The 27,349-nt window shown below is 40.7% G+C and overlaps 1 protein-coding gene across 10 annotated transcripts in view; it reads left to right on the top strand.

Annotated features, from left to right (window-relative positions):
* LOC110481571 (melanopsin) overlaps positions 1–25,558 on the top strand; it is a 77,490-nt gene extending 51,932 nt beyond the window's left edge. For 5 of the 10 annotated variants that reach the window (XM_085579071.1, XM_085579072.1, XM_085579073.1 and 2 more), the window contains 9 exons: positions 3,171–3,313; positions 5,050–5,183; positions 6,708–6,911; positions 7,355–7,526; positions 9,322–9,477; positions 10,543–10,650; positions 16,046–16,220; positions 18,472–18,621; positions 22,039–25,558. In XM_085579071.1, coding sequence (XP_085435197.1) covers positions 3,171–3,313; positions 5,050–5,183; positions 6,708–6,911; positions 7,355–7,526; positions 9,322–9,477; positions 10,543–10,650; positions 16,046–16,220; positions 18,472–18,621; positions 22,039–22,425 — 1,629 coding nt within the window. In that variant the 3' untranslated portion in view covers positions 22,426–25,558. The other 5 variants (XR_014955186.1, XM_085579078.1, XM_085579077.1 and 2 more) reach the window with 5 other exon arrangements.
* Positions 25,559–27,349: the final 1,791 nt, after the last annotated feature.

Raw genomic sequence — 27,349 nt, 5'->3', positions numbered from 1 at the left:
GAGCACATATATGGACATAACACAGTAAAACTTATCAGTGTCTATAGTGAATGCAACCTGCTATATATGTAGCTGCTGTCCTGCTTACCAAGTTATCTGGAAAGATTTGTAATAGTTATTTGAGTTCTCTTGGGTTAAAACACTCATAGTAACCTGGAATATTCTCCTAGAATTTCATTTTATTCTTACTAGTTATGGAAAACTAAAAGTACAAAAAAGAAACGCATAGAGTAGTAACAGCTTTTGAGAAGATATGCAAAAACCAGCTTCTCCTTAAAGCTCATCTGCAAGCTAGTAATTTCTTTTTTATATTTCTAGCTCTCATCTTCATGTGGTAAAATATTTACATTGGCAAGTATTTATCTTGTTAATTAAAACTGCTAAAAGGCCAGTTTCTCAGAGTTGACACTGTAGGAAAAGAGAAAAAGCCTAAATTTAATTACTATCCTAAAACCTTGATCATAGTGCTACTTGACTTCAGTTGGATGTTATGCTGTATTGAAGATGGGTCTGTATTAGAAAAGCATTTGTTCACCATAGTAAATTTTAAATTGTCAGCCTTAAGAGTATTTGAATATTTAAATTTAAATTTTTCTTTTATGAAAACATGCTAAAGTGGTGAATGAAATACATTACGTTAGTAAAATGAGGTGTATATTCTTGATTAGCCTACATATATTTGTACTGGTTTATCCTGTATTATTTAGAAATTTTCCACCAGTTTAATGAAATTATTTTTAATCCAAGTTGAGGTTTTCTATTGAAATATGTCTCTCTACACACACACACATAGATATGCACATTATTCCTCTCAGATTCAAAGGGCAGTGTTATAAATGGCTCTCAGTCTTTGTCAGCTTGCCCTGTTTCATTCAGCTTGGATGCCTGTCCCATTCTGCTCTCTCAGGGTAACACCAGCAAAGGGAATGAGTAGCTGTCTTTCCATTCAGATCTGAAAGTTATCTGACTGCTATTAACATTGGAGCAGAAGTGGCCATGGTATTTCATGGACTCCCCTGGAGGCAAGATCCAAAGTCTGTGTAATCCAGACATCCCTCACTTTAACTTCTCACTGAGATGGAAGGCTTTGTGTAATCCCTGGTATTTATTGCTTTCCAGATTCCACTCGGTAAGCATCAATAGTTTGTTTCGTCCACTATTGCCAGCAAACTGTAAGCTGAGTTAACAAATGTGTCATATGAGATATTTTTCAGCTTTTGACACTGCTCACCACCCGCAAATGAGTAAATGAGACCAAAATGTTCAAGTCAGCTTCTCTTCAGCACAGAGATAAGGAGAGACACCTTTGGGTATGAAATTCATGGTCCATTTCTCAAATGAATTTCTGCAACAATGAATTCACATATGTTGAAGTAAAACATAAATCATATGACAGGCAAGTACTACTTGCCCTGAATTACATTTATATAATAACCCTCTATATAATAAAACTCTAGATAGAAGCAAATCCTTGGCATGCCTAACAGATAAGCTGGAAAGGAAGAAAAAAAATGAAGCCTTTTCCTTTCTCTCCAGTTTAGCTTCTTTGGTATGCATTGCCAGAAATGTGGCAGGGTTACAATTCAGTGCACACACTGCTAAGAGTATTGGGTTTGAGAGAGACGGAGAGGCATTACCATGATTAACTTGCACATCCAGGCAGCCCTGCTCTGAGAGCACAGTGCTGGCTCTGCCTGGTGCCACCAAACAGCTGTGACTGCTTTCTTTGCTGGGCCACCTCACTGTGCCCTGCCTGCTCTTACACAACTTCTCACACCTTTCTCAAGGGTAAATCCTACTTTTACAGTGTTATATAGATCTCTGTATGGTGAAGTGCCATATAGGCAGTAGCCATCCTGTCAAGGGTAGAGTCTGTCAGATGACTGAGAAGTCTTGAAAGCACCTTTCTGCTTTAAAGCCATAGCTTTTGTATTTTTTACTACATCACTTCAGTCCAGGGAGCTCTGCTGTCAGTGTTTCTGCCCCTGACCCACTGCTGTGTGGGTGCTCAGGGTGTGCAATGCACTTCACCATGCCTTCCCTATTGCCAAATGCAGCATCCCCAGGGCATGCCTCAGGAGGGTTGCAGAGCTGGGGGGGTAATGCCCTCAGCTAGGACTGTTGTACAGGGAGGGAGCTGTATTCTGTGCATTTCACAGATGAGTGAGGAATATAAGGCAGAAAGGAGAAGAAGCAGTATGGGAGATTAGGAGGTAGCTATGGGAAAGAAAGAGTGTACTCATTTTAAAAATGGCTGCTTAAATGCTACAAGTGGTTATCATATTAACCTGTTCTGTCACCCAGACCCTCTCTCACAGGCTAAAATCAGCCTTATCACACACTCCACACATTGCTGAGCTGTGCAGTGGAGAAAGGGGGTGAAGTGAAGCAGGTGCCCAGCTGTGGCAAGTTGTCACACCTTTGATTCAGCTCTCCAGGTCTGATTGTGAGTGTGAGGCTTAGCTGCTTGTAACTTGGTAAATAAGAATATCCACAAGGCAATTTGGACTCTTATCATTGCTAATGCTAATGTGAGCTGAGTGAATTAGCTGTAGGCTGAGAGAGACTATTTGTTTGCTGAAGATACAGAGCAGTGAAAGAGGTGTCAAAACTATTTAATGTATGTTTTCTTACACATGCAGTGCTAGAGCTGCTATTATACGTCTCATCTCCTCTCTTTTACATGAGGAATTCCCAGGCTTTGTAGCACCAAGTTAGTGGATGGTGAACCTGGGGAGACCCAGGGGATTTAATGTTTGTAAGTGTGGGATTTGATCCTAATATTGTTCCTAATAAAACCAAACTGCAACAGGTTATTTCTCGCTGTCAGTCTGTGTTGTCAGCAGCTCTGTGCCCCAGAGAGCAGCAGTTACCCAGAGCAAGTTTCATGCTCATGCTTCTTTGCCTTTTTCACATCATCATCATAACTTCCTGAGTTGTCTTTTCCAGTCTGGTTTCTCTGTTGCTCCTTTCTCAAGATAGATATTTACTGTCAAAATTATGAAAGTTACCTGAGGGAAACTTGATTACAGGGGATGTGAAAAGAACTCCAAAGTGTGTATTTTACTTGCACGAGCTGTGGAAATGAATGCCAACAGCCTGAGCATGTGTTCCATGGACTAAGGGTCCCAAATGGGCTAAACTTTCCTTTTCCTCTGTTTTCCCTTCAGGGTTTGAATATGAGTACCCAGCCACACACTGTGACCAAGGCAGAGATCCCTGGCCACATTCTTTACACCGTAGGAACATGTGTGCTCATTATTGGCTCCATTGGCATCATTGGAAACCTCCTAGTCCTCTATGCATTTTACAGGTACAAAAATTCCTTTTGTGGTTGATTTGAGTGGCCTTGAGTTTCACCTGTGCCCATGTGCAGATTTCTGCATTGTTTTCCTCTTGGATTAAGTCTAATGGCAACAAATGTGGGGGGAAAGAGAGGAGAAGACAACTCTACACAGATGAAAAACACATCTATGTGTATCATAGACAACCTCAGTGTAAATTCCTGATGGTTTAAAGAATCAAATAAAATGAGAAAATAATACCTTGTTCTATAAACAATTTCCAATTGAAAGTTTAAAGAATGGTTTAATACTTCTAATGATAGAAACCACAGTCTCTCAGCTGCAGACCTCTTCACTGACCCTGTAGCATTTCCACAAATACTTGACAAACACTGATGCTCTTCACGGGAGCCCAGTGGTCCTGAAAGGACCAAGAAAGCAATCTGCTACATGAAATGAGCTCATGCTACCAGTGTATTTTCTGCTTCAGCCAGGTCATAGGATTTCTGTCAGTTTGTGTGCTTTTTTGGCAGAGTAACAGGCAGCCAAAGCTACTGGCAGCTAGAGTATGCAAAAAATTTCATGGGAAAAAGAAACATCTGCCCTCTGTCCCACAATGTGATGATGGATTTCAAAATCCACTTCATTCACTACTTGCTGTCATTATGCATAGTGATGCAGCAGGGCCTTACAATGCTAGAGACACCATAGGGTTATGAACCAAGCATTAATTTCCTATTCTTAAACGTTTTAAAACAAATAAATCAGTTATTTTGAATAACTGGCTTCTAATATGATTTAGAGAAAATGAATTCCCCACAAGTGTAGATGCTTTCATGACTTTTTAAAATGCAGCACAAGCTCTGTATTCATCTTGAAATGTGTGTGGTTTATCTGGTGTACTGCATTAAATTGTTAAAGTAGGAATATCTGCATGGGCAGATTAGCACCTGGGAATATATGAACTCTCACTTACCTTGTTTTTGCAGACAGTTATGAAACCCAAGAATTTTTTAGAATTGCAGCAGTACTGAGATGGCTTTCTCACTTTCTTTTTCAGTATTTATCAGCACGAGGAAAGAAATTCATGTTAGCTGCAAATATTGATATTGCAAAGCACATCAGAAAGATCTCAGATGTTTTCCTTGGATAAATTTTGCTAGCAGACCTCTGCTTTCACACTCCTTGTTGTGGTGTTTAATGCTGCCTGTTCACCTGCAACTGATAGTTTTCATTCTCTCTTATGAGAGGTGTATAACCAAAAGCTTTCTCCAAGTCTCTGTGTGTGCTCTGCTCATGCTGTAGCACTTTGGAAAAGGTCATTTTGCTAGTGGTGTGTCAAGCACTTCAGGCCAACTGTGTCAACACACTACCTCAGGTCAGCAGTTTTTAAAGTATCACCAGAAGCAGATCCTTTGGCTCTGTAACTTTCTTCAGATCTTCCTCATGCACAGTGCATGGCACAATCAATATCACAGCACTCCTAGGGAGCTGCTCTTCTGAAAAAAATCCATATTTATCAAGACAGCTGAAATTCTCCTTAGCTTGAAGGGGAAACAATCTATTTTATGATTCCTGGTCTTTTCAATAATTTTGAAATTACTACAGCTGTAGCTGTAGTAATTGACTGATGATTAGCAATTGATTCAGTGTGAGTAACCATCGATTTCAACCTGGACAGTATTTGTTTATGCTAGTAAGCAAAGTTATAAAGTTAACTTTCCACTTTGTCCTTTTAAAATTATGTATTTCTCATGTTTTTAAGCAACAAGAAGCTGAGGACTCCCCAAAACTACTTTATAATGAATTTAGCTGTGAGCGACTTCCTGATGTCGGCTTCTCAGGCACCCATATGCTTTGTCAACAGCTTGCACAGAGAATGGATACTTGGAGACATAGGTACTTTTCACCACTAATTCACACCTTGCCAGCTTTATGCTGCCTGAACCTGTTTCAGCCACAACAGCCTTGGCTTGTGCCATGGCTAGAGCAGCACAAATCTCTTGAGTCACAGCCCCAGACATTGTCAGTCAGTGTGATGTCACATGTTTTGTGTTACAGCTGTCATTCTTTTATCTTACATATTTTGGAAAGGAAGGAGTCAAGATCCGCATGTAATCATGTTACCCTTTATCTTGTAATGGCGGTGTTATGGCTGAAAGTAGGTAGAAAAGTCTTAGTAAGTTGTAAATAATTTTTCTGTATCATTTTGAGGGCTAGTTACTACTTTTAGTTAGAAATGTATGTTGATCATTGATCAAGTGTATTGTTGAACATTGGCGTGCTTTGAGGAATCTCATGTTTAATTAAGATATTTAAATAACAGTAGTCGTTTGAGGACTCAGCAAATTCAAGCCTCTTTCTTTCCAACTGCAAGAAAGAAGAGGTGATCTATGCTGAAATTAAACCTGAAATGTGGGTATAACAAGAACCTCAGAAGGCTCAAAGCTGGTTGGTGCTCCTCATCATATTATGGGTGAAAACTTGCACCCACTGTTGGCTGTACAATGGTGGAGCAAGCCCAGAGACCATGTACTGTTCAGCAGTACAGAAGGGACTCTGCCTTCCTTTGAAGATATTTTTAGTCTTGCTCATCACCTTCGATAAAATCAGTGCAAATTACCATGCTGTCACAAACGAAGCATTTGATCTGCTTGAGTGGGATTTGGTCCTTGGTTGCAAGTTACTTGTATAGACTGTGGAATTCTGCTTTAAGGTTGGATCTGGTGTTTTTGCTGCCTGTCACTCCTGGTGAGCTGCCTGTTACTCCTTGTCTATAACCACATGGGGCAATGCAAGGTTTCAAAAAATGGATGATCTTTCCACAGGTTGCTCCATTAAATTAAGGTGTAACTTTTTCCATCTGGTAGTGCAGTGCCTGAATGCAGAGGGGGTTAAGAGGTCTGTTTAATGTAAAAAATGTCAGTTCTTTTAAAAAGTACTGCCATTAAGCATAGGAGTTGGAGCTATGTTTTACAATTGGTCTCTTAGTCACCAAATTTAAACCACTTCTACGTTTTTAAGCCACATAAACCAAAGTAATTTCTTGAACCACCCATTCATAATTAGCAGACAGATGTCTGCTGCAGCATGTCAAGATCAATATATTGGGCAACAGTCCAGGAAAATATAAGTTTAATTAGATTGGATTTTCTTTGAGGCAGTTTTCCATTGACAAAACATTCCTAGTTGCAGCCTGCAGTGAAGTAGGACTCGTTTAAATACATATATTTCTATTTTGTTTATATTTATGCTTTTCTAATAAACACTTAATAACTATGAAAACGTGAAGCTAAGAGAAAGCTTCTATTGAGAGGGAAGACCTGAGCAAGGAAAAAACCAGGGGGATTTATTACAATGAACTCTGAGAGAAAATATGCCTCTTTTCAAGAAAATCCCTGACATTGCCATTTCCTTCTTCAGGCTGTAACTTGTATGCTTTCTGTGGGGCTCTCTTTGGGATAACCTCGATGATGACTCTGTTGGCTATCTCTGTTGACCGCTACCTGGTGATCACAAAGCCCCTGCAGTCCATCCAGTGGACTTCCAAGAGACGCACCGTGCAGATCATCGCCTTGGTGTGGCTCTACTCCCTGGGATGGAGCGTGGCTCCGCTCCTCGGCTGGAGTATGTTGTCTGCTCTGTCTCTCTGTCTCTCTCCTAGCATTCCCTGTGTGCTCTTTTTAGTCTAGCTGGGTGTGTAAAAAAATTAGTTTTCTTATCAGTCCTCATGAAGATGCCCTGCTACCACCAGATGGTTTGTTGTTGGAGCACACATCTGCACCTACTGCACTGTACAAACCCTCTGCCCCCCTACACCCAGGGTGTGTTAAAGCAGAACAACCTACAGATGGAGTATTAGATGTGTACCTGACAGTTCTTTAGCCAGGACCTACTCTCCATGTGGGCACTCACTTCTCAGACCACATATATGATGTGTAGTTTGACTGGTACAGCTCTTGAAGACCACGGATACAGGACAGGGTTTATTTTAAGTGCTTAGTGGCTGGATCAGCACTTGTACTAACTTTGGATGCATATGTGAATCGTGTATTGTATGTATTTCACAGGTTCCTATGTGCCCGAGGGCTTGATGATATCCTGTACATGGGACTATGTAACCTACTCCCCTGCAAACAGAAGCTACACCATGATTTTATGCTGCTGTGTGTTTTTTATCCCACTGGTAATAATATTCCACTGCTATTTATCAATGTTCCTGGCCATAAGGCGTACTGGCAGGTAAGCAATCTAGCTGAAAGAAGTACGTATCCCGTTTTGTGTAACAGCAGATTTTCTCAGTTTCTTTAGCTGCAGAAAAATCTGAATCAAAAATTAGTCTGAATTGAAACAGGAGAACTATTTTTTGCCATTTTAAAACTGGAATGGATATATGAATTTCAGAGTAGAAGAAATCTCTGGTGGTTCTAATCTTATTCCACTGCAGTAATTAATAGTACATCAGATACTTGTATCGAGTTATTTGTATTTCAGATTTGCCCTACAAGAAACAATGTCCTTGTGTATTCCAGCAGTTTTCAGCCTCAAGGGATAATAAAAAACATGTAGCAATGGGGGAATCATCTGCCTTTGAGCAGCTCTGTAAGCAAAACAGCCCTCATAATTTTTGACAGTTTTAGTTAAGGCAAGCATCCCAAAAACCAGTGTGCTTCATCAAGCATCACAACTGCATGCACAATATTTGGCTATATTGCTCATATGTTTCTCCCAAAACAATTTTTGGCCTGTATTTGAAATAAAAACTCAGCAGGGTGTTAGATCTGTAAACTAACATCATTCTATCAGTTATTTTTCTGCTAATGAGCACATGGCTTTTATCTTTAGTCTGATCCAACACCAGCTGGTGCTGTGAGTCCTTCCTGCTGCTCGACTGTGTTATCAGTTCTGATGGCTTTTCTCTGCTCCTGTGTGCAGGCACTTGTTGAAATCATTTGGCTTCATAAGCCTAAATTACACTTTAGGCATACACTTATGTATGCCTAAAATGAAATTATTTCTGAACTCTACTTTTTGGCCTTTGTCTTGGCTTTTATTGTGCTTTGTGTATGAATACTTGATAGCAAGTGAAGGAATGCATCCTTAAAATAATTGTGCCTTGTACACCCATGGAGCACAGTGGACATGAGCTTTTCTATGCCCTTTACAAGGCCAGTCTGGATGGAGCTTTGAGCACCCTGGTCTAGCTGAAGGTGTCCCTGGTCATGGCAGGTATGTTGGAAATAGATGATCTTCAATCTCCCTTCCAACCCAGGCCATTCTATGTTTCTTTGATTCTGTTCTATATTTACACTGTGCCACCAGGAACTTTGTTACCCTACTGGCTGGTAATTCATGTCTTGAGCCTGAAATCTATTTCCATTTAACAACAGTAATATGTAAAATTCGTTATTTCTATGCTAAAGAACATAAAATGCTTAACTATATAAAACCTTTTAAAATAAATGTGAGGTATTTGGCGTGAGAAGAGTATTTGACTTTTCATGACAAAAATATTAGGACTGCCTGTTGTACCTCCCACTGAAAATACTCTTTAATAAATAAATATGCAGGTAAGCAAAAATGTCCTTGCAAGTGTTTGGGACTGGTTTCTCAAAGCTGTCAGGGTATTCCAGCATGTGTTAGCTTATGAATTGGAATTTCTGCAAGCTGCTACTCCCTCAAAAAGAAAAAGACATAAGACTTGATTTTGCCATCCAGCTGTGCCTTTTCTTACTCCACCTCTAAAAACAATGAAGAGATACCAATTTCTGTATCTTTGCAACCTGAAACCTTCTTGTGTTCGGGATGAGAACACAACAGTCCTGTCCTGTAATCCCAGCAGTTCTGTCTCAGTCTCCCAGGCAAACATAACACTTGCAACCATATCAATTACCTTCCAGAGTTTTTAAATATCAGAGGAGAAAAGAAGAGTGGTGAAATAAGAAATTTACTTCATTTTACATATTGCTGAGAATATATCAGAGATACTGGTTTTTCATTGTCCTGCTGAAATAGCTGTGTTTTGCCCCCCTTACAGAGATGTTCAAAACCTGGGGTCCTGCAGCCGGAAATCCTACCTCTCTCAGTCCATCAAGAATGAGTGGAAGCTGGCAAAAATTGCTTTTGTGGTCATTATTGTGTTTGTCTTGTCCTGGTCTCCATATGCTTGTGTCACCTTGATTGCCTGGGCAGGGTAAGTGGAAGAGGAATCAAAAAAGCAGGGATTAAACAGATAAGATTAGTACTATCATCCACATAAGGCCAATCTCCTTTTTGAATAGGTCTTAAATAATTACTACATTAGAGGTGATATTTCATTCTTCACTATATTGTTGTGAATAAAGCCAGAAAATGAATTATTTGTCTATGCATTTTGAAATTAGTATGAATTTTTAGTCTTAATATTTGATACACATTTTCTCTCCCACATGATGCCTTTTTTGTATGAATTGGAGGAGTTACTTCCTTTATCTCCTAATACCCTCCTTCCTTCCATACACTGATGTCTTCTCAACCCATTCTCTGCTCCAAAGGGACCTGGTGTCTTGTCAATGCATGTTCTACTCTTCAAGGGCAGGTTGGATGGGGCCTTGAGCAGGCTCATCTAGTGAAAGATGTCCTTGCCCATGGCAGAGAGGTTGGCTGGATGATCTTTAAAGGTGTCTTCCAACCCGAACAATTCTGTGATACCATGATATTAACTGTGTTTATGCTGCACTGATATTAGTCACACCTGACTGACTGTGGTAGCTTAAAGTCTAAAGGGAAATATTGGTTTCAAACCACTTCCAATCCTTTCTTCCTTCTGCAGTGTTTAGAACTGAATCACTGACATGCATTATTGTGCAGCACACATGCTGCTGCTGAATGATTTTTTTAGGTTTGAGTCTGTTTTCTTTTCTATCATCATTCACTTTTCCCAGATGGCCACAATGGGAGTTCTTTTGCTGAGGTTTTGGGTTTATTTATTTTTGTTTATTGCAGAAATAGGGAAGGTGATTCTTTGTGTTCCTAGTAATCCTAAAAGTACTTACTGCATGTCTTTGATCTTCTCTAAATGAATGAAACCAAGTACATGCTGTCAAATTCAAACCTTTCATCTGAGCAAAAAAATCACTTGAATGAATCAACTTTACAGGTGTATTTCTTATAAAAAGATAATAGCACAATGCCAATTTAAAAGAGTAATATGTTTTAGTAATGTAGTATCCACGTAATCCATGGCATAGCTGTGTGTAATGTTTTTGCTTTGTTTTAGTCGAGGCAACAGCTTAACACCATATTCCAAATCTGTGCCAGCAGTTATTGCCAAAGCTTCTGCAATCTACAACCCCATCATATATGCAATAATTCACCCAAGATACAGGTACAGTAAATATATAGGTATGTGTATAACTGTACATGCAAATGTGGATCTTTCACATGGAACAAACTACCCTCATTCCTTCAGCCTCACCCCGTGCACTGCATGTTCCTGTGCTGACCAGGCCATTATGGACTCCAGGTGGTCAGACTCAGACAAGGCAGCTCCAGATATGGCCTGGGGAGTGGCCAAAAGGGAACAGTCCCTCCCTTCACCTTTCCTCTCCCTCTGAGCCCTGCTCTGCCCTGTGGAGCTGCATGACTGACATGAGGAGATGATGCTCAGGTCACCATTCATCATACCAGAGACAGCCACTACAGAGCACTCTCTAGAGCAAAGGTCCCAGCCAGTGAGGGTCAAAAAATCACATCCTTACCAATTTAGGCAGCTCTCTATGCATATGTTCAAGGTTTGGTTTTCTGAAGCATTTTTTCCCAAAAAAATTTGGGACACTGGCAGCAAAAAATACTTTATTATACTACGGGGATATACTTGTAATAGAGCTGCTGTCTAGCATACGTGCAGAATTTTTTGCAAGTCTTTCAAAGGGAAGCTACCACAAAGTGATGCTGTGTCAAAAGTTCTGAGAAAGCACAGGGATGCCATGGTGGTAAATGTGATAAATGTATAAATACCACTAGATGGCAGGGTTAGTCATTGATATGAAGCTTGTTTCACCCAAGAGTGGAATAGCTGGCAAATTACATTGCCTGACAACTCAGACTTGGGAGATGGAAATTGAGTTCATTGTTTAGGATATCTGATGCATGATAGTGTGGTTGTAAGAAAAGTTCCTTGTTCCTTGAAACATGCCCAAAAGGGGTGAAAACATTTCACCCTATGATTCTATAGAATCATAGAATAATTTGGGTTGGAAGGGACCTTAAGGATCATCAAGTTCTCACCACTTGTCATGGGCAGGGACACCTTCCACAAGACCAGGTTGTGCAAAACCCCATCCAACCTGGCACTGAACACTTCCAGGGATGGGGCACCCACAGCTTCTTTGGGCAGCCTCACCAGCATTACAGTAAATTTCTTCCTAATATCCAATCTAAACATTCCCTCTTTCAGTTTAAAGCCATTCCTCCTTGTCCTATCCCTACAATCTCTTGTGAGAAATACTTCATCAGCTTTTCTGTAGCTCTCATTCAGGTTCTGGAAAGTGCTGTAAGGCCTGCCCAGAGCCTTCTCTTCTCCTGGCTGAACAGCCCAACTCCCTCAGCCTATCTGCAGAGAAGAGGTGCTCCAGCCCTCTGATCATCTTTGTGGCCCTCCTCTGGACATGCTCCGAGAGGTCCATGTCCTTCCCATACTGGGAGCCCAGAGCTGATGCAACCCTGCAGGTGGGGTCTCACCAGAGCAGGGCAGAGGGGCAGAATCCCCCCCTCCTCTGCTGCCCATGCTGCTTTGGCTTCAGGACATGATCCAGGGCACATTTGGCTTTCTGGGCTGTGAGTGAACATTGCTGGGTCATGTCCAGCTTCTCATCCATCAGGACCCCCAAGTCCTTCTGGGCAGGGCAGCTCCCAATCCATTCTCTGCCCAGCCTGTGTTTGTGCTTGGGATTGTCCTGACCCACACACAGCATCTTGAGCTTGGTCTTGTTGGACTTTCTGAGGTTCCTGTGGGCTCCCCTCTCCAGCCTGTCCAGGTCCCTCTGGATGCCATCCCTCCCCTCCAGTGTGGCAGCCACACCACACAGCTTGGTGTCATCACCAAACCTGCTGAAGGTGCTCCCAATCCCACTGTCCCTGTCACCAACAGCAATGTTAAACAGGGCTGGTCCCAACACCGATCCCTGAGGTCACCACTCTCACTGAGCTCCACCTGAACATTGAGCCACTGACCATAACTCTTTGAGTGTGACCACCCAGACAACTCCTTATCCACCAAGTAGTTAGTCTGTGAAATCCCTGTTTCTCCATTTTGGACACATATTTTGTTTGAAAATGTCTGATACCATAACAAACACCTTTTTGCATCCTCCAAAAACCATCTGGGGTTTTTGAAGTCTGCAGAGCATTTTAATTTAGAGTAGGAGAATGACTAGTTTCTGATGCGTTGCAGAAGTTCAGTGAGAAGTTTTGCATGTCTGGCTGATGTGTTTAGTACCTATTATTTGTTTCTGAACCAAAGTTATTTGGTTCAGTTTATTATTTTTGAAAGGAACAGGTTGCCCAGAGAAGCTGTGGATGCTTCCCTGGAAGTGTTCAAGGCCAGGTTGGATAGGGCTTTGAGCAATCTGGTCTAGTAGTAGGTGTCCCTGCCCACAGTATCAGGCTTGGAACTGGATGGTGTTAAAGGTTCCTTCAAGATCCCTTCCAACCCACACCATCCTATAACTCTGTGACAGTGAACTGCTTCAGTCAGTCTTTTTCCTATCAGCATTGGCTTCTTAAGACTTTTAAGAAAAAGACCGGTCTCCACAATGAGGTTTCAGATATTTTCTTAATAACTATCTTGTTTTTATCTGTTTTTCTTTTTTTCCCTGCTCTCTAATCTGTATTTCTAGACCTATCAACAAGAGAAATTTTTATGGACTTTTGAAGATATTTCATACACTTGGGAACAATCCAGTCAGGAAAAGAAGTAATGTTGGGTCCCTTGTGATGAATCAAGAACACAGTTTCAAAATTGAAAAAAACCTACAGTACACTAATAAGTCAGTTAGCAAAAATATGTTGGCAGGACCAATTTTGCTTAAACAGTAAATAATGATCATACATGTTAAGGTTATTTTTTCTGGATAGTTTCCAAATCTTCTAATTATTCACATTATGCCTTGAAAGCACAGATAAATGGGCCAGTCTGTTCAGGCCAAAGGGTTAAGGGTTTGAGCAGGGAATAATTTGTCATTTTATATTGGAACTACTGAACCAAATTATATCTAAATTATTTTCCAAATCTTTCTAGAAAGAGGCATCCAGAAACCAGGATCAAAAGTGTTCAAATCTGGCTCAATCCACTAGGAAAACAAGATGCTTTTTTTGCACAGAGAATTCCTGACACTTTGTCTTAAAATCCCAACAAAACAAAGTCTTTTTCTTACCTTAAACAATGGAGGGGAAAAAAAAGTACATTATAGTGAATGTAACTGAAAATGTATAGTGAATGTAACCTTTGTGCTAGCACTTGGCTTCTGAGACCTGGCTTGAAAATTAGTTATGTTCCTCCTAATCTACCTCCTGCCCACCCATTCCCCACCAGCAGAAAGGACAAAAACACCTCTCCCTAATAGGACTCTCAGGAAGTGACAAATGTAAGTGAGGAATGTACTCAAAGCTTTAATTGTGAAATGCTCTATTGTGGGGAAGAAAGCTTTCACATCTTTAACAACTTGTGTGTTGTCTCTATATTCCACAGTAACTCTGACACATTGCTGTGTTAAAGTTATTGCAAAAACTCCCTTACATTTTGGAAGTTTTAGGTTTTGAAATCATTCTTTCATAGCAAACAGGAAATTCTGCAACTCCATGTTTCCAACTGGCTCCCAAGCAAAGCAGAATTACACAAAAAATATTGGTCCAAACTCCTACATCATAAATAATGTTCATAAATAACTTAGAGTTGCAGTATTTTTTTTAAAGTTGCTTGCAATTACTATATTACTATATTACATTTACTCTATGAGTCACTTTAGGGAACTCCTTTATTTCAGGTAATAGGAATACCATTAAATAAGTACCTCAGTTTATGCCTTTTACTTTGTATATACAATATTAAAACTCCCTTCAAAATCTGTACTTTCACCCCAACCAGCAAAATGTCCCTCACTACTCCTCCCAAATATTAGTAAAATAGAAATTCTGATCTCTCAAGACATTCAGAAATGTCATATTTTTTCCTTGAAAATTCACCATCAGACATTTATTTCCTGAATCTTCATCATAAAGAGACCTCTGTGCCAAATCCCATTTAATAACTGGGATGGTGTGTTTTACACTAACTTGAACTTGTCAGAGGGAAGTAGTTCAGCTTAGCTGGGGAAAAAAGGCTGGCAGCTGCTTTTCAGCACCAGACTGAAGTCTTCAGCTTGAAAGGAAATTTCTGGGGGTTTGACATTTTCTCAAGTCCTGTAAACCCTTTCTCAGGACTTTTAATTTTGTGCACAACATTACCCATCTTTTTTTACCCAGCACCATGTGAGCAGCCTTCTGTCCCAAGCAGCTCAGTGGGCCCTGCCTGGTCACTGATGGGCATCTTGGCAGGATCAGGAATGATGGTGCAGGCAGCTTTTTTCAGTCCCAATTTCCAGAGCAGACACAGAGCTGCTGTTCATTTGCCTTTGAAACTACAGAGGAAAGAGATGCAGAACTATTCAAAGAGTGGTGATGATGCCAAATATAGAGGTTTGGTGGTGGTGGGTTTCTTTTTTTGATTACAAGTAAGTGACCTCATTTCATGACGCCAAAATCATGTCTCTGAAATTTTAACATGAGTGATATTTTGTGAGAATAGGAATGATGATTTAAGATGCACTGGTTATTCAACAAACTTGGTAACTACAGAAGCAAAAGACTTTACAATACACATCTGCTTGACTTGCATCTCAGTGTAAAGTCAATGTACTGACATCCTCCAGCAATCTGTGGTCCCCTGCATCAGTTCCTGGCCACATGCCTTGTTGCTGCCTCACTTTCTGACTTGTTTATTTGTTTTTTTGCCCCTATTAGCTTCATCTGTTGGATTCCCAATAATGGATTGGGAAGTGCAGGGGAGATGTTGCACTAAATGAAGTGTTCTGACTAGCATTACCCTGTGAGGAGAAAGGCCAGCTGGCATTGCCCAGGGGAGGCTCTTGGACACTTCTGGTCCATGCAGGGCCATGGCTGGGGTCAGGAGAAATAGATGCACACAATCATGAATGAGATTATTATTTCAATGAATAAGGCAGATTTGGGGTCTAGACCATCCTTCTCCTCTATGCTTGTACAGTGCTAATTTTCAATAGGAGCTTACAGTAGCTGCTGTGATACAAATAATTAACAACATCTGATTCTTATGGCCTTCTTCCTTTTCCCTTGTTTCCACTCATTCTGTGCCTTTGCACAGTGAAGACATTTGTACCAAATAGCCTGAAATTTTCTGGGCTAACATTTGCAATAAACCATATGCAATCACGCTCTTCAAGATATTTTCAATTCTTATCACTTAGCTGTGCAACTCTTCTGTGTGTTTTGACACAAGGCCCAGAAGGACCTTTTCTTTTCATCCTGTTGAGTTGTTTGCACCAGCTACCATGCTGTTTGCATGTAATCTTTAAGACCTCCTTAATCAAAATAGAAGCTGTGTTGAGGTGATGGAAAGAGACAGAATTTTCACCACATGAATTTCAAAGCCATGTCTTCAGTGTGACAGGTCTGGCTTTTTTTTTTCTTCTCACATTTTCCCTCAGAAAAACCATCCACCAAGCTGTTCCCTGCTTGAGGTTCCTGATACGAATATCAAAGAATGACCTTCTGAGGGGATCCATAAATGAGTCATCGTTCAGGACCTCTCTCTGCAGCCACCACTCTCTTGCTGGCAAGACCAAGAGCACTTGTGTTTCCTCCATTTCTACTGGAGAAGCTGTAAGTCTTTTCTTGTTTCCATGAAAGAAAGTGAGTATAACATTTCTCAGACTCTAAATATGCAACACTATAAATACATATTCAAAACTAGAGAACAGAAAAGGGAAAGAGGAGAGTGTAGCTAAATTTTTTTGTCATGTAAGGTCATTTCTGTGAAGCTGGAAGTTCATGCATGATGATTTATGATCAGAAAAAGCATTCAGGCCAGCATATCTGTGTGATTAGATGCCTGCTGGGATCAAGGATATTCAGATTAAATGTTTAATGTGAACTAAAAAGAGCCACTGTCAAGCACTCCCTGTGTGACTAACTACTGGCTATGTTAGGTATCTCACTAATCTGGAGGACAAGAAAACAATCTTCCATCCAATATTTTATAACTTATCCAAGAGCTCTCTTATTACTTTAAAAGAAGTCCATTTTCCATAGGATGGGAAATTTTTGACTTCTTTACATAGATTTTGACCATGAGGATTGAAAAGCTCCTGCCCCTAGAGCATGGTGCAGTGTTTTGTAGGAACATACCCTAAGCATCAGTGAGGCTGGTGACTGAGTAAGGTAGAAACAAAAGAATCCCTTGAGATCCTTCACAGACTCTCTCAGTTACAAGAAGCTGGCTTTGCCTGCAGAGGTGCTGGGAAGGTGGCTCCTCGAAGGGGGTGGCAGCCACGGCAAGGTCTGGGCTGGGGCTGGCCCTCCTGGGGACCTGTGCTGCTCCCCCTCAGTTTGGGCATCAGGAACCTCCCAGAGCAACAGCTGCCACCAGTAACTTCTGACAAAATTATAATTCCTAGGTATCCCTTTTATACTTTAATGTATAAAAACATCGTATTTCTCCCATTACTCCGTTGTTTGAGGCCAAATGGAGTAATTTCAGCTGCATCATCCTGATCCAAGAAGCTTTCTGGTCTTCAGTGTTGGTCACTACTCAGTTTTGGTTTATTTGTGTTATCAAGTTTTTGCATGTATTTCAATGTGGGTGCTGCTTAAATAGACAGGATAATGAGGGTAAGAGGCTTTGGCTTTTGGCACAGCTGTGGCTTAGGAGTGTCATTGAAAACCCCCACTGTTAGCAGTGCACAGCACTGTGCTGTGTCGAGCTGATGCAGCCAAAGGCAATTGTCCTTTGGGGCAACTGACAGCTCAGTGCAGCTGTGGAGGTTTTATCTGAAACAGCAGCTGCTGAAATAAAAGCTAAGCTTGATGACTTTGGCATGATAGCAGGACTGACTGAAATTTGGCAAGGCTCCAATAAAATATTGATGGGCAAGAAATGACACCAGGAACACTACAAAAGGTGCAGCAGTTGCTACAACATTTTCTTCTGTGTGTTGTGTATATGTTAGTGAAGGGAACAAACATATATGTGATTCATGTAAAGGAATGTTTAATTCAAGGAGTTTTATTCAACAGGTGAGGGGAAATAAATAGATGCCCACACACAGAGGTATGAGCAAAGTGATGCAGAGGAATTATGTACTGTCTTCCCACTTGCGTGGAGCCCTGTCTGCCTGTCTGGCCTCTGTCTATCCATATCTAAAATCTCATGTTGGAGTGGAATGATTTCATCATTGATACTCAATCAAAAAGTCACCACTAAGTGAGGGATGACAGATGGCCTCACCCCAAGCCTGTAAATGGAACAGCACTTTCGCAATGTCCCATTTGTGCTTCTAGGTTTCTAAGAGTGCTGACATGCTCTTAGAAAACGAAAGCAAAGCCCACCCACTGTCTCCTATGCACTAATGGTGGTTTGCAGAATCAGCAAGCTCATGCAGATTGAGAAGCCCTTAGTGTTCTGCATGTTCTGCTGGGATGTATGCAAACATGGTTTTGGATCTGTCCATGTCCATGGTTTTGTATCAACTGGTGGTCACACAGAATGCCACAAGACACATTAAACAGATTGATTTTATTGGCTCCTATCTTTAGAATTCAGATCCTCTGCAGGTGTAAGTGTAGCATAAGCAGTGAGATAAAAAAGGGTGAAAAACATCCTGGTGAAAAGAGTTTAAATAAATTTTCCTTATTTCCAAGTTGGTTTTATTTTTTGGTCAGCAAGCAAAATAGTTCAGGGAAAGTGACAAGACTGAAAAGAAAGCCTCTCCCCAGGGGAGTTTTGAGTGTGAGACCTGTGTTAGAATGGCTTTACTTTCCTGTGAATATGCATGGATATTGCTAGAGTTTGAGAACTTACAAGAATTTGAAGAAGAATGCAACTGTCTGAAATCCATCATCCATTTGTGATTAGACCTGGAGCAATGTAGAGCTCGACCCTGTAGAGCCAGCTCGAGAGAAACTGAAGCCTCGCCGAAGTCATTCTTTCTCCACGAGTCTGAGACAAGAGAAGAGAGACCTGCTCCCAAAGACCTGCAGCTATGATGCAGCCACTGCCCAAAAGGTACAGAAAAAGTTCTCAGCTGAGGACTCTCTGTTTTAGTGCTAATCTTGCTGCAGTACATCATCTCTGGAATGATAATTCATCCTTTATGCCCATCTATTTCTTCTGTAGTCTTTATTTATACTGACTCTAACATCCTCTTTCTTGCTGTTATTTCTTTTATTTTCTCTTTTTCTTTTTCTTTTTCTTTTTCTTTTTCTTTTTCTTTTTCTTTTTCTTTTTCTTTTTCTTTTTCTTTTTCTTTTTCTTTTTTTTTTTTTTGCATGTCTGTGTGACAGATGAGAGTGCTAGTAATGCCTAATTAACTTTTTTCACTGATATTTGCCTGCTTTTGGAAAGCTAGCTCTGCTTATGGCTCTGAAGCTGCATTAAGTCATAGTCAATAGCATCAGAAATAAGAAGATGAGTTCTTTGCCTCTCCCCCTGTTTATCTACACCAGTTTTGGTTCCTTTCATCATGGTCCTTGTGTCCATACTGTGGCAGTCTCCTTTTAGCGTAAAGTCAAGTCTGCAAAACAGTTTGACTTGCTAGAAGCCACCCTTTTCCTTCTTTTCAATGTACATTAAAATGTTTTATTTTTGTTGAGGGGGAAGATGAGAAAGAAACTCCCATTTCTCCCTAAGAGTGGGAGAGTCTGGCAGCTGCCACCCTTCCCTCACTGAAAGAGGAGATGGTGAGTACTCAGTGCATCCTTTGTGGATGCATCACCCCCATTGGCCAAACCACTGAGGTTTGGTGTCCTGTTGTTGAGGAGCACCCCATTCCCTGATGGGAGCAGTAGGTCATCCATGAGTCAGCTTCTGCCAGTTTGTAACACCAGTTTCCAAATGGGTTCTTATATGGGTAGCACAGTGTCGGGCATACACCAGTGCTGCCTTTTCAGGGAAAGACTGATGTAGCTTACAATCCCCAGTCTGTGGCTGGATTGAGTAGCACCCCCTTTTTTATGGAGGCACCCTTTTGTGGGGTTACTCTAGTGCATGTGGACAACCACCCACACCTTGGGCAGCTACAGCATCTGCCTCTGTCCCCCGTGCTCCCTTCCAGATCCGGTGGTAATTTTCTAGAGACAGCATAGTTTAAAGCAGGAACTGCTCTGAATATTTCCAGCCAACCAGCGATCCAGTTCCTGCATGCCTCTGTCCTGTCCTCTTTCATGTCTGTCATTAAGATCAAGTCCTGAGAAACCTTGTTCTTTTCCTGTAACTGTTGAGAACAGTATTGGTGGAACAACAGCAGCTTCAGATGTGGTGTCAGGCAACATGGGCTAAAATCTTCTACTTAGTTCTGCTGCCTTCTGTCAGCAGCCAAGTGTGCCCAAGGTTGTAGGCAAGTGGAAGGGATATTGTCTCCAGGTTCTGGAGAATCACTGGCTTTTGGTCTCACAAAGAAGGGGAAGGGAAGTAAATCTCAGGTGGTCTGCTTAAACAGTTCAGTAATAAAAGAAATATATCTGTAATATGTAAATGTATCTGGAATTTAGCAAATGTGTAGTCCACAAGAAGGCTCATGTGCTGTACTTTGCCTTTGAAAGACATCTCTTGAATTGCTTTGATAAATAACCCTTTAGATTTTCAGTGGCATTCACTGAGCCATGAGGAGTTTATTTACATTGAATGTTCAAAGCCTCATTTGCTTTTCTTACTGTTTTCAGCAGAGGCTCCTGTGTGTTGTGAAAATCCTTTGTGTGTTCATTGCAGCTAAATGCAATGCATTACTATTCATGCTATCAGAGTAAATGTTTATTTGTTAAGCTCAGTTAGAGTGTTTCACAAAAAAAAAAAAACCAACAAAAAAAACACCAAAAAACAAAAACAAACAAAAACAAACAAACAAAAACCCCAACAAACCCTAAAGAAGCACCAATGCATTTTTATCTTTATTTTAAGTTTTTAATAAAATTACTGGATTGTCTTTGACTGAATTTCAATTAGAATACTTACAAAAACACTCAGTTGTGGACAAGCCAGTGTCCCAGGCTTGGTGCATTCCAAAGCATAAAAACACATGTGACTGTTTTCTGTGCTGCCACAAAAATATGATCCAGCCCTATACTTACTTCAGTTATGATAGTAACAAAGTTGATGTAGGCTGACACCTGGAAATTTAACATGGCAGTGAAGAGGCTTTTCTGAAAGTATTAAAATGTGGGTTTGGATATTGATTTCAAAGAAGAGTGGTCAAATGTCCCCTCTGCATCCAGGTTTTGTTTCAAGGGAATTACCTGACGGGAAAACTATTAAAAAAACTTGTAAGTGGGTGTTGTGCCCACCAAGCCACATCCAAAAAAACCCAATCCTTCTGTTGCAGTGAAAACAGCACTTGAAACAGGAAGGAGTCGTTTTGGAGTTGGATTTTTTCATACTATTATTGTCTTTAATATGGAAGAATGCAATTTTCTTCTCTGTCACACTGATTAAAACCACTTTTTTTAGCAGTGTGCTTCCCTCTATTTGGTAGGTAGAGCAGCTGGAGAAATCATTATCAAGGATTTGTGAATTATTCCTGCTTGTGGAGTAGAATGACACAAAACTATGGGAATTCACAGAGCAATGAAGTAAAACCTGCACTTTACTTTAAATCTTGGTTTTCCCTATAAAGGAGGGACTTCCAGCTTACCTCTACATCTGACACAGTGATTTTATCACCTTGATTGTAATATTTTTTTAAAGAAGCAAAAACTGATTATTTATGCCTTCCCTTGCCTGTATATTTGAATATTAACTGATGCTTTCAAAGCTTACTTAGTTGACTCTGAATTTGCATACTGTGCACAAGACTTATGGAAAGAACACAGAGGCCTTGCTATCAGAGCCAAGTTAGAAATCAGAATTCTCTCAAAATAAGCAGATAAGAAATTGCTTGCAAAGTGAGTATTTATTGCTTCTTTCTTGGAGTAAGTACTTTCCAATGTGTGAATGCAAGACCCCCAGCTTCCCTGAGGTAGTATCCGGACCCATTTGGGGAAAGACAGAGATTGCCAAAAGGTTGACAAAGCTTTAGGAAAAAAAAGAATGAAGTGTACTTGAGTCTTATCTGAGATCTCTTCCATGAGAAGAGAGAGAAGTGCAATAATCTAGTACCCTGATACCCTGAGATGTGTTAAAAATGAAAGTAATACCATTATTTAATGATAAGTCAGACACAAGTATGAGTTTTTTGTTTTTTCTTTTTTTTTTTTCTTTTCAGTCTCTGCTGATATTTGAGTATGTCTTCTTTTGCTCCATTTAATGTTTTGCTTTCCAAGCAGTACATGTTAGCACATCATGATTTTCCTTCAAGCTAATGATTCCAAGTGTTTAGAAAATTAGCCTGGTGGCTCAAATATTGACTAATGGTAATGAATATTCCAAATACCGTTTTCCACAGCTAAATCTTTCCAATTTCCAATGCTAAATCTTATGTCTCCACTCCAGGTTTCACTCTCCTCCAGCTGTTTGGAAAAGGTGCTTGGGCAGCCTGTCCTACCCAGTCCTTCTGCAGGACTCATGACCAGCTCCCTGAGAGCAACTTCTCTGCCTGTCAGATTGAATAGCAGCAGTGCCACCAGTGGGCACTCAAGTACTTCCCATATGGCAACTCAAGGAAGTCAAGTGAATGGAGTTGTGGATTCTCTCATTAGCAATACAGTCCCTCGCATCATCATCATTCCTACCTCAGAGACCAATCTGTTTCAGGAAGAACTGGAAGAGGAAGAGATTGAATTATTCCACTTTCATGACAAAAAGGGCAATCTGCTGGACTTGGAAGGGCTTAGCTCATCCATAGAGTTCCTTGAAGCTGTTGAGAAATTTCTATCATAAGTTTGTCAAAAGAAAACTTTCCAGTAATTATTTTCTTGGCATCTCTCCACTTAATTATACCAAATAACTGAAGCCTTGTAGGTTAGATCATCAGATTTTTTTTTTTTTTTGTATATTTATATAGTAGTCACTAGGCAGCCTTCAGATTTATCTTTGTCCAGACCAGCTCAGGCATGGAAACAGGCTTTCTTTCAGATTGTGCTACAGGAAATGAGCAGTGGAAAATCTGGCAGCACAATCAAGTGGCACCATTCAAGGAGGCCGCTTGATCTGTTGCCACTGATGGGGGTGCCAGCAGAAGGGAAAACAACTGACTGAGAGCAGGGTCAGTTGCTGAATGCTTCTGCTATCTGCACATGGAACAGCATTCCTGTTTTGGCAGCTCTGCTCTGGACAGTGATGGAAAGCACCGCAAGATGCAGCTTCCACCAACCCCAGCAGTAAGGCAGATGGCAACATGACCTCAACTAGAGCTTAATCAAATAATTCCCAGCATTGTTTTTGCTGTGTTTTATTTTTTAAAAAGGCAGTGTGCTAAACATAAAGAAATAAACTGGTAGTTTTTCACTAGGAAGAGACTACTTCCCAGCTTCTAATCCACTGAAGTTTAGTGGCAGAAATCTGGATTTTACCATTTCACATAAATGTCAAAATGCAAGGTGCTATATGCTAAAACATGCACTACTGTAGAAGCGTTCAGAGTACCTTCAGAGTTACAGTCCTGATTAAATATGTATGTATCCTAAAGAGTCTGTGATTGAAAGGGTGAACGCTCACAGCTGGCTTGACAAGTCATTGACAAAAATAAAGCCTTGGCTGCTGTATATCACTTGTCCGTTCAGGGGAGGTTCTTCTCATCTCCTCGAAAACAAACCAGCAGATGTCTTCTACAGGTCACTTACCAGAGGCCTTCAAAATGGGCAAAACATCATCCAGAGGAGAGAACCACGTGGTACTGTGCTGTTTGCTACAGGATCTGCACTTAGATCATTATCTGCGTTGCTAATTGTGCTCATCTTATCTGTGCTTCATATTATAGCTCAGGCTCACAGGACTTTCCTAGCATTTTATTCCTAACTGCACTCTTCCTTTTTTTACTCCTTTACCCATTTCTCCATGTCTTCCCTTTCAGTCTCTCATTTTCAAACATAGACAATAAGTTGAACTACATTGTTCTTCACATAATAGCAATATATATTAGTAGAAATCAGGTGCTCCTCTGGATAAAATAGCACAACTATTTGGTCCAGGGAGACTAATAGTATTGAGACATTCAACAAGAGAGTGAATGTTTATGCTCATAGTCTCATTTTATCTCCTTGGCTGTATCCTAGATTGTGCAGAGACCAGTGAGAGAATTTTCAAGTTTTATGTATTACACTGGCTGATCTTGGGAAACAATTTCTCTTTGCCCATTTTTCTGATGCAAAAACTAGATGGAAAGCATAGAAGTGTTTTTAATTACATTTTTTCATTACAAAAAAGACAACACAGATCTTGTTTTCAACAAGCTAGACAGGAACACCACTAAAGAACAAATGAAAACCCAGAGCAGCACAAGAGAACAAAGAATGCCCTCAAACTGGCACACCTGAGGCTCTGTAAGGTGCCAGACCTTTGAGAGGACTGTGACACTTGCTTTTGATATAGACTGTACAATTTTTAGAAAAATAAATAAAAAAAACCAAAACACTGGTGGGTTACAGAGGTGATTGCTGTGACAGGCTGCCTAATGCAATGCTGACACTCTTAATGCTGCCATTCTTTGAGGTGCTCTGCTGGCTAGAGATCCTCATACTTCCTTCCTGTGGAAAGCAGGGAGGAAATCGGGAGTGGAGCCCCATCATGCAAACAATTGCCTGTGTGTAGCCCTGGTTTACGCGGCTGGGGGACCAAGGCTCAGCTGGGGCAGCACCAGGCTGTGGTTCCTGCAGTCAGGCTGCCAAATCCTGTGCCCACTGAGTGCCAAGTCTTCTGACGGGGCCAGAAATCAAGCCAAGGTCATCTGCAATGAGCTCAGCAATTCCAAGGGCAATTCCTCCTTTTGAGGACAGGCACAGTGAGCAAAGAGTGCAGGACAGCTGCTGGGGACTGGGACAGGGATGTGCTCACTTGCAGTTCCACAGCACCAGGTTTTCATCCACTGCATAGTTTTGACCACAATGAGTAATCAAATGTTAATTCTGTATTATGTTCATGGGAAATGGGGCAGGCTTAGTCCTAGGCTAAACATACTGTCCTGACATATTGGATTCTTGTCCTTTATTTTTGCTGAACCTACCCTTTCTGATTTTTTTTCTTTTCCTACACCAACTGTGCAGACCTTACTTCTTCTTGCATTTAATATCCTCAGCTACTGTATCTCTTTTCTTGAGCCAGATGTTAGGAAGCAAGTATTCTTTCAAGGCTTCCAAGCCTCAGACTTGACTTTTACCATTGTAATTACTCCAAATAACAATAGAAAATGCATTTGGTGTTCTATGTTATAAAAACATGCCCTGGAGTAGATTTTGCACTCAGATTATGACAGAATTATACTGGGAAGACTGTAGGCAGTGTATTGCCATAGACTTTGGCAGGATGAAGAATGGAAGACCTGAAGTCATAGCCAACAAATTCCTCCATATCTGAAGTTTTGCATTCTGTCAGCTTACAAGAAGGCTCTCCAGTGATCTCTTGTATGTGTTTGGTACTATTACTGTGCTGGTACTGTGAGCGTGTCTCAGAAAATTAGCAGGCTTGAGGTGTGTGCAAACAATGTTTCACTTCTATGCTGTTAGCATCATACACTGTTAGTACCATTGCTTCGGAAGCTGCTATCAAGATTGCTGCTTGTCTAAACTGATGTGGGCTAAAATACTAAATAATGGTAGAGAGATAAAACCTAAAGTTGTATGTAACATCAGATAGACTGACTGCAGTCACTGTGAGACTTATGCAGAAACATCAGTCACAGAGTAAATTAGTCTCAAATTGAATACCACAATGCAGGAGAATTTTGCAAGCTTCTCTGTTGCCACATTAGGATAGATGGCACATAAAAATGTACACTAATTAATGTTGCTTCCTGTTTCACAAAGGAATGTATTGGTTCACTTAAATGGAATAAAAAATTCTTAGGACTTAAACTGAATTATCCATTGTTTGTTTTTCTTATTTAATAATTATTTTTGGAGCCAGGAGGAGGAATAAAAAGGTTGAGTCAAAGCTTTTGAAACCTGTGCTCTGATCTAGTTAATAGTAAAATACACACACACACATATATATATATATATATATGACTTTTATTTTCAAGTTATTTAGACTGGTCAGGTGCAAGCACTCACCTGCTTGAGTGCATAACATCTAAATTTAGAGTTCACTGGCTTGGTAAAACCTGAAGTTGTGCAGCTACTTTTGAAATACAATGACTTCAGCTGGGATGTCTGGTATCAGGTGAACAAAAGTTAAAAAATTAGCCAAAGTCAATACATCAAAACTCTAGTTTTGATAGCAGACTTTGATCTTTGACCTAAATCTGAATGAAAGTTAATGGGTAATTGTTTGTTTCTGCTAAAACTCTGTATAGCGCAATTATAGGATATATTCCAATTTTCATAAGTAACAGAAAATTCAGACTACAAGTGTAAACACTTTATTTTATCATGGTCAATGGTATTTTTTAATTGTTAAATCAATGGTTAGATAAAGTTTTCAAATAAGAAAATCTGCTTACTTGAATCTTAATGAATCTTGCAGCTTTGGGCTGGTATGAAACATGACCTAATACCACATTCTCCCAGAAAGCTCACTCATTTCCCAGACATCCACCCATTTCCCTCCTTTCAGGAGGCACACTTGAACAAAAAACAATTAGCACCAACATCTAACCTTATTTGGTTTTAATCACATTTTTTGGCTGTATTTCGAACCTTTCCGGGTTTATTCACCAAGACCTAGTCTCCTCTGCTCTTCTGTGTTTAAACCAGGCTGTGATTTTTCTCTCTAGTTTAAAATAAAAAAACAGCCAGAGAAAGTCACACTGCCCTAAGAATGCCATTTTCATCCTCATAGCAGCAGCAGGCAGCAGTCATAACAGCAGGCCAACAGCAGAACCCTCCCAGGAGGACAAGACCACCCCAAAAAGGTAGGGATGACATGTCCAGGCTGCAGTGACAGGCAGGGGTTGGGGGCTGAGGGTTACATACCAGGGGCTTGGGGTTACAGGACACAGCACCAGGGCTGGGTACAGACAGGGCAGAGTAGTTAGGGACCAGGCTCCAGAGCCAGGGGTCAAAAGGCAGGGGTCAAGGATAAGGGGTAAAGGGTAAGAGTCAAGGGTCAGGACATCAGGGATCAGAGGGCAAAGGTTGGGGGTCAGGGTTCCTGATGTACAAAAATGGAAGTATACTGCACAGTAAATACCATGGGATTTTTTTTATTTCCTTACTTTCCCCCCAGCCCTTGATTTTTGGTGGGTTTTTTGTTTGGTTGGTTTTGTTTTTGTTTTGTTTTTTAGGTTTTTGTTGTTGTTACATCTGCTCTTTACTGCTTCTCTGTTCAGGTTATTCTTGATAATTTTTGTCTGGCTCTGTCACAACTACATGAAAGCAAAGCAACTTAGTGGGGAGATGAAGACTTGGGTACATATGCAGCAGACTCTTTCTCACATAGGAGTAATCAACACTGCCTTCAGTGCTTGGGTTCAGCAAGTCCATGCTGAACCTTCCATGCTGAACCTTCCCCACCTCCTTGCAAAGTGGAAGCAGCTGAGATGCATTTCCTGGTTTATTTCAACACAAGCTGATGATCTTGCTCTGCAAGATCTTGCTCTGCACCTCATCCAGAGCCTCAGTCTATAATCAGTGTTCTCTCTGCACCTTGAATGGACAAGTATTTAGGTGAAAAGTTTGGTGCTGGGATGCCTACGTTGTACTTTTACCCA

Source organism: Lonchura striata, chromosome 4 (genome assembly GCF_050655825.1).
Source record: "Lonchura striata isolate lonStrDom1 chromosome 4, ASM5065582v1, whole genome shotgun sequence".
Classification (NCBI taxonomy): domain Eukaryota; kingdom Metazoa; phylum Chordata; class Aves; order Passeriformes; family Estrildidae; genus Lonchura; species Lonchura striata.
Note: the sequence above shows the minus strand (reverse complement) of the source record. Positions and strands in the feature narration are given on the sequence as shown.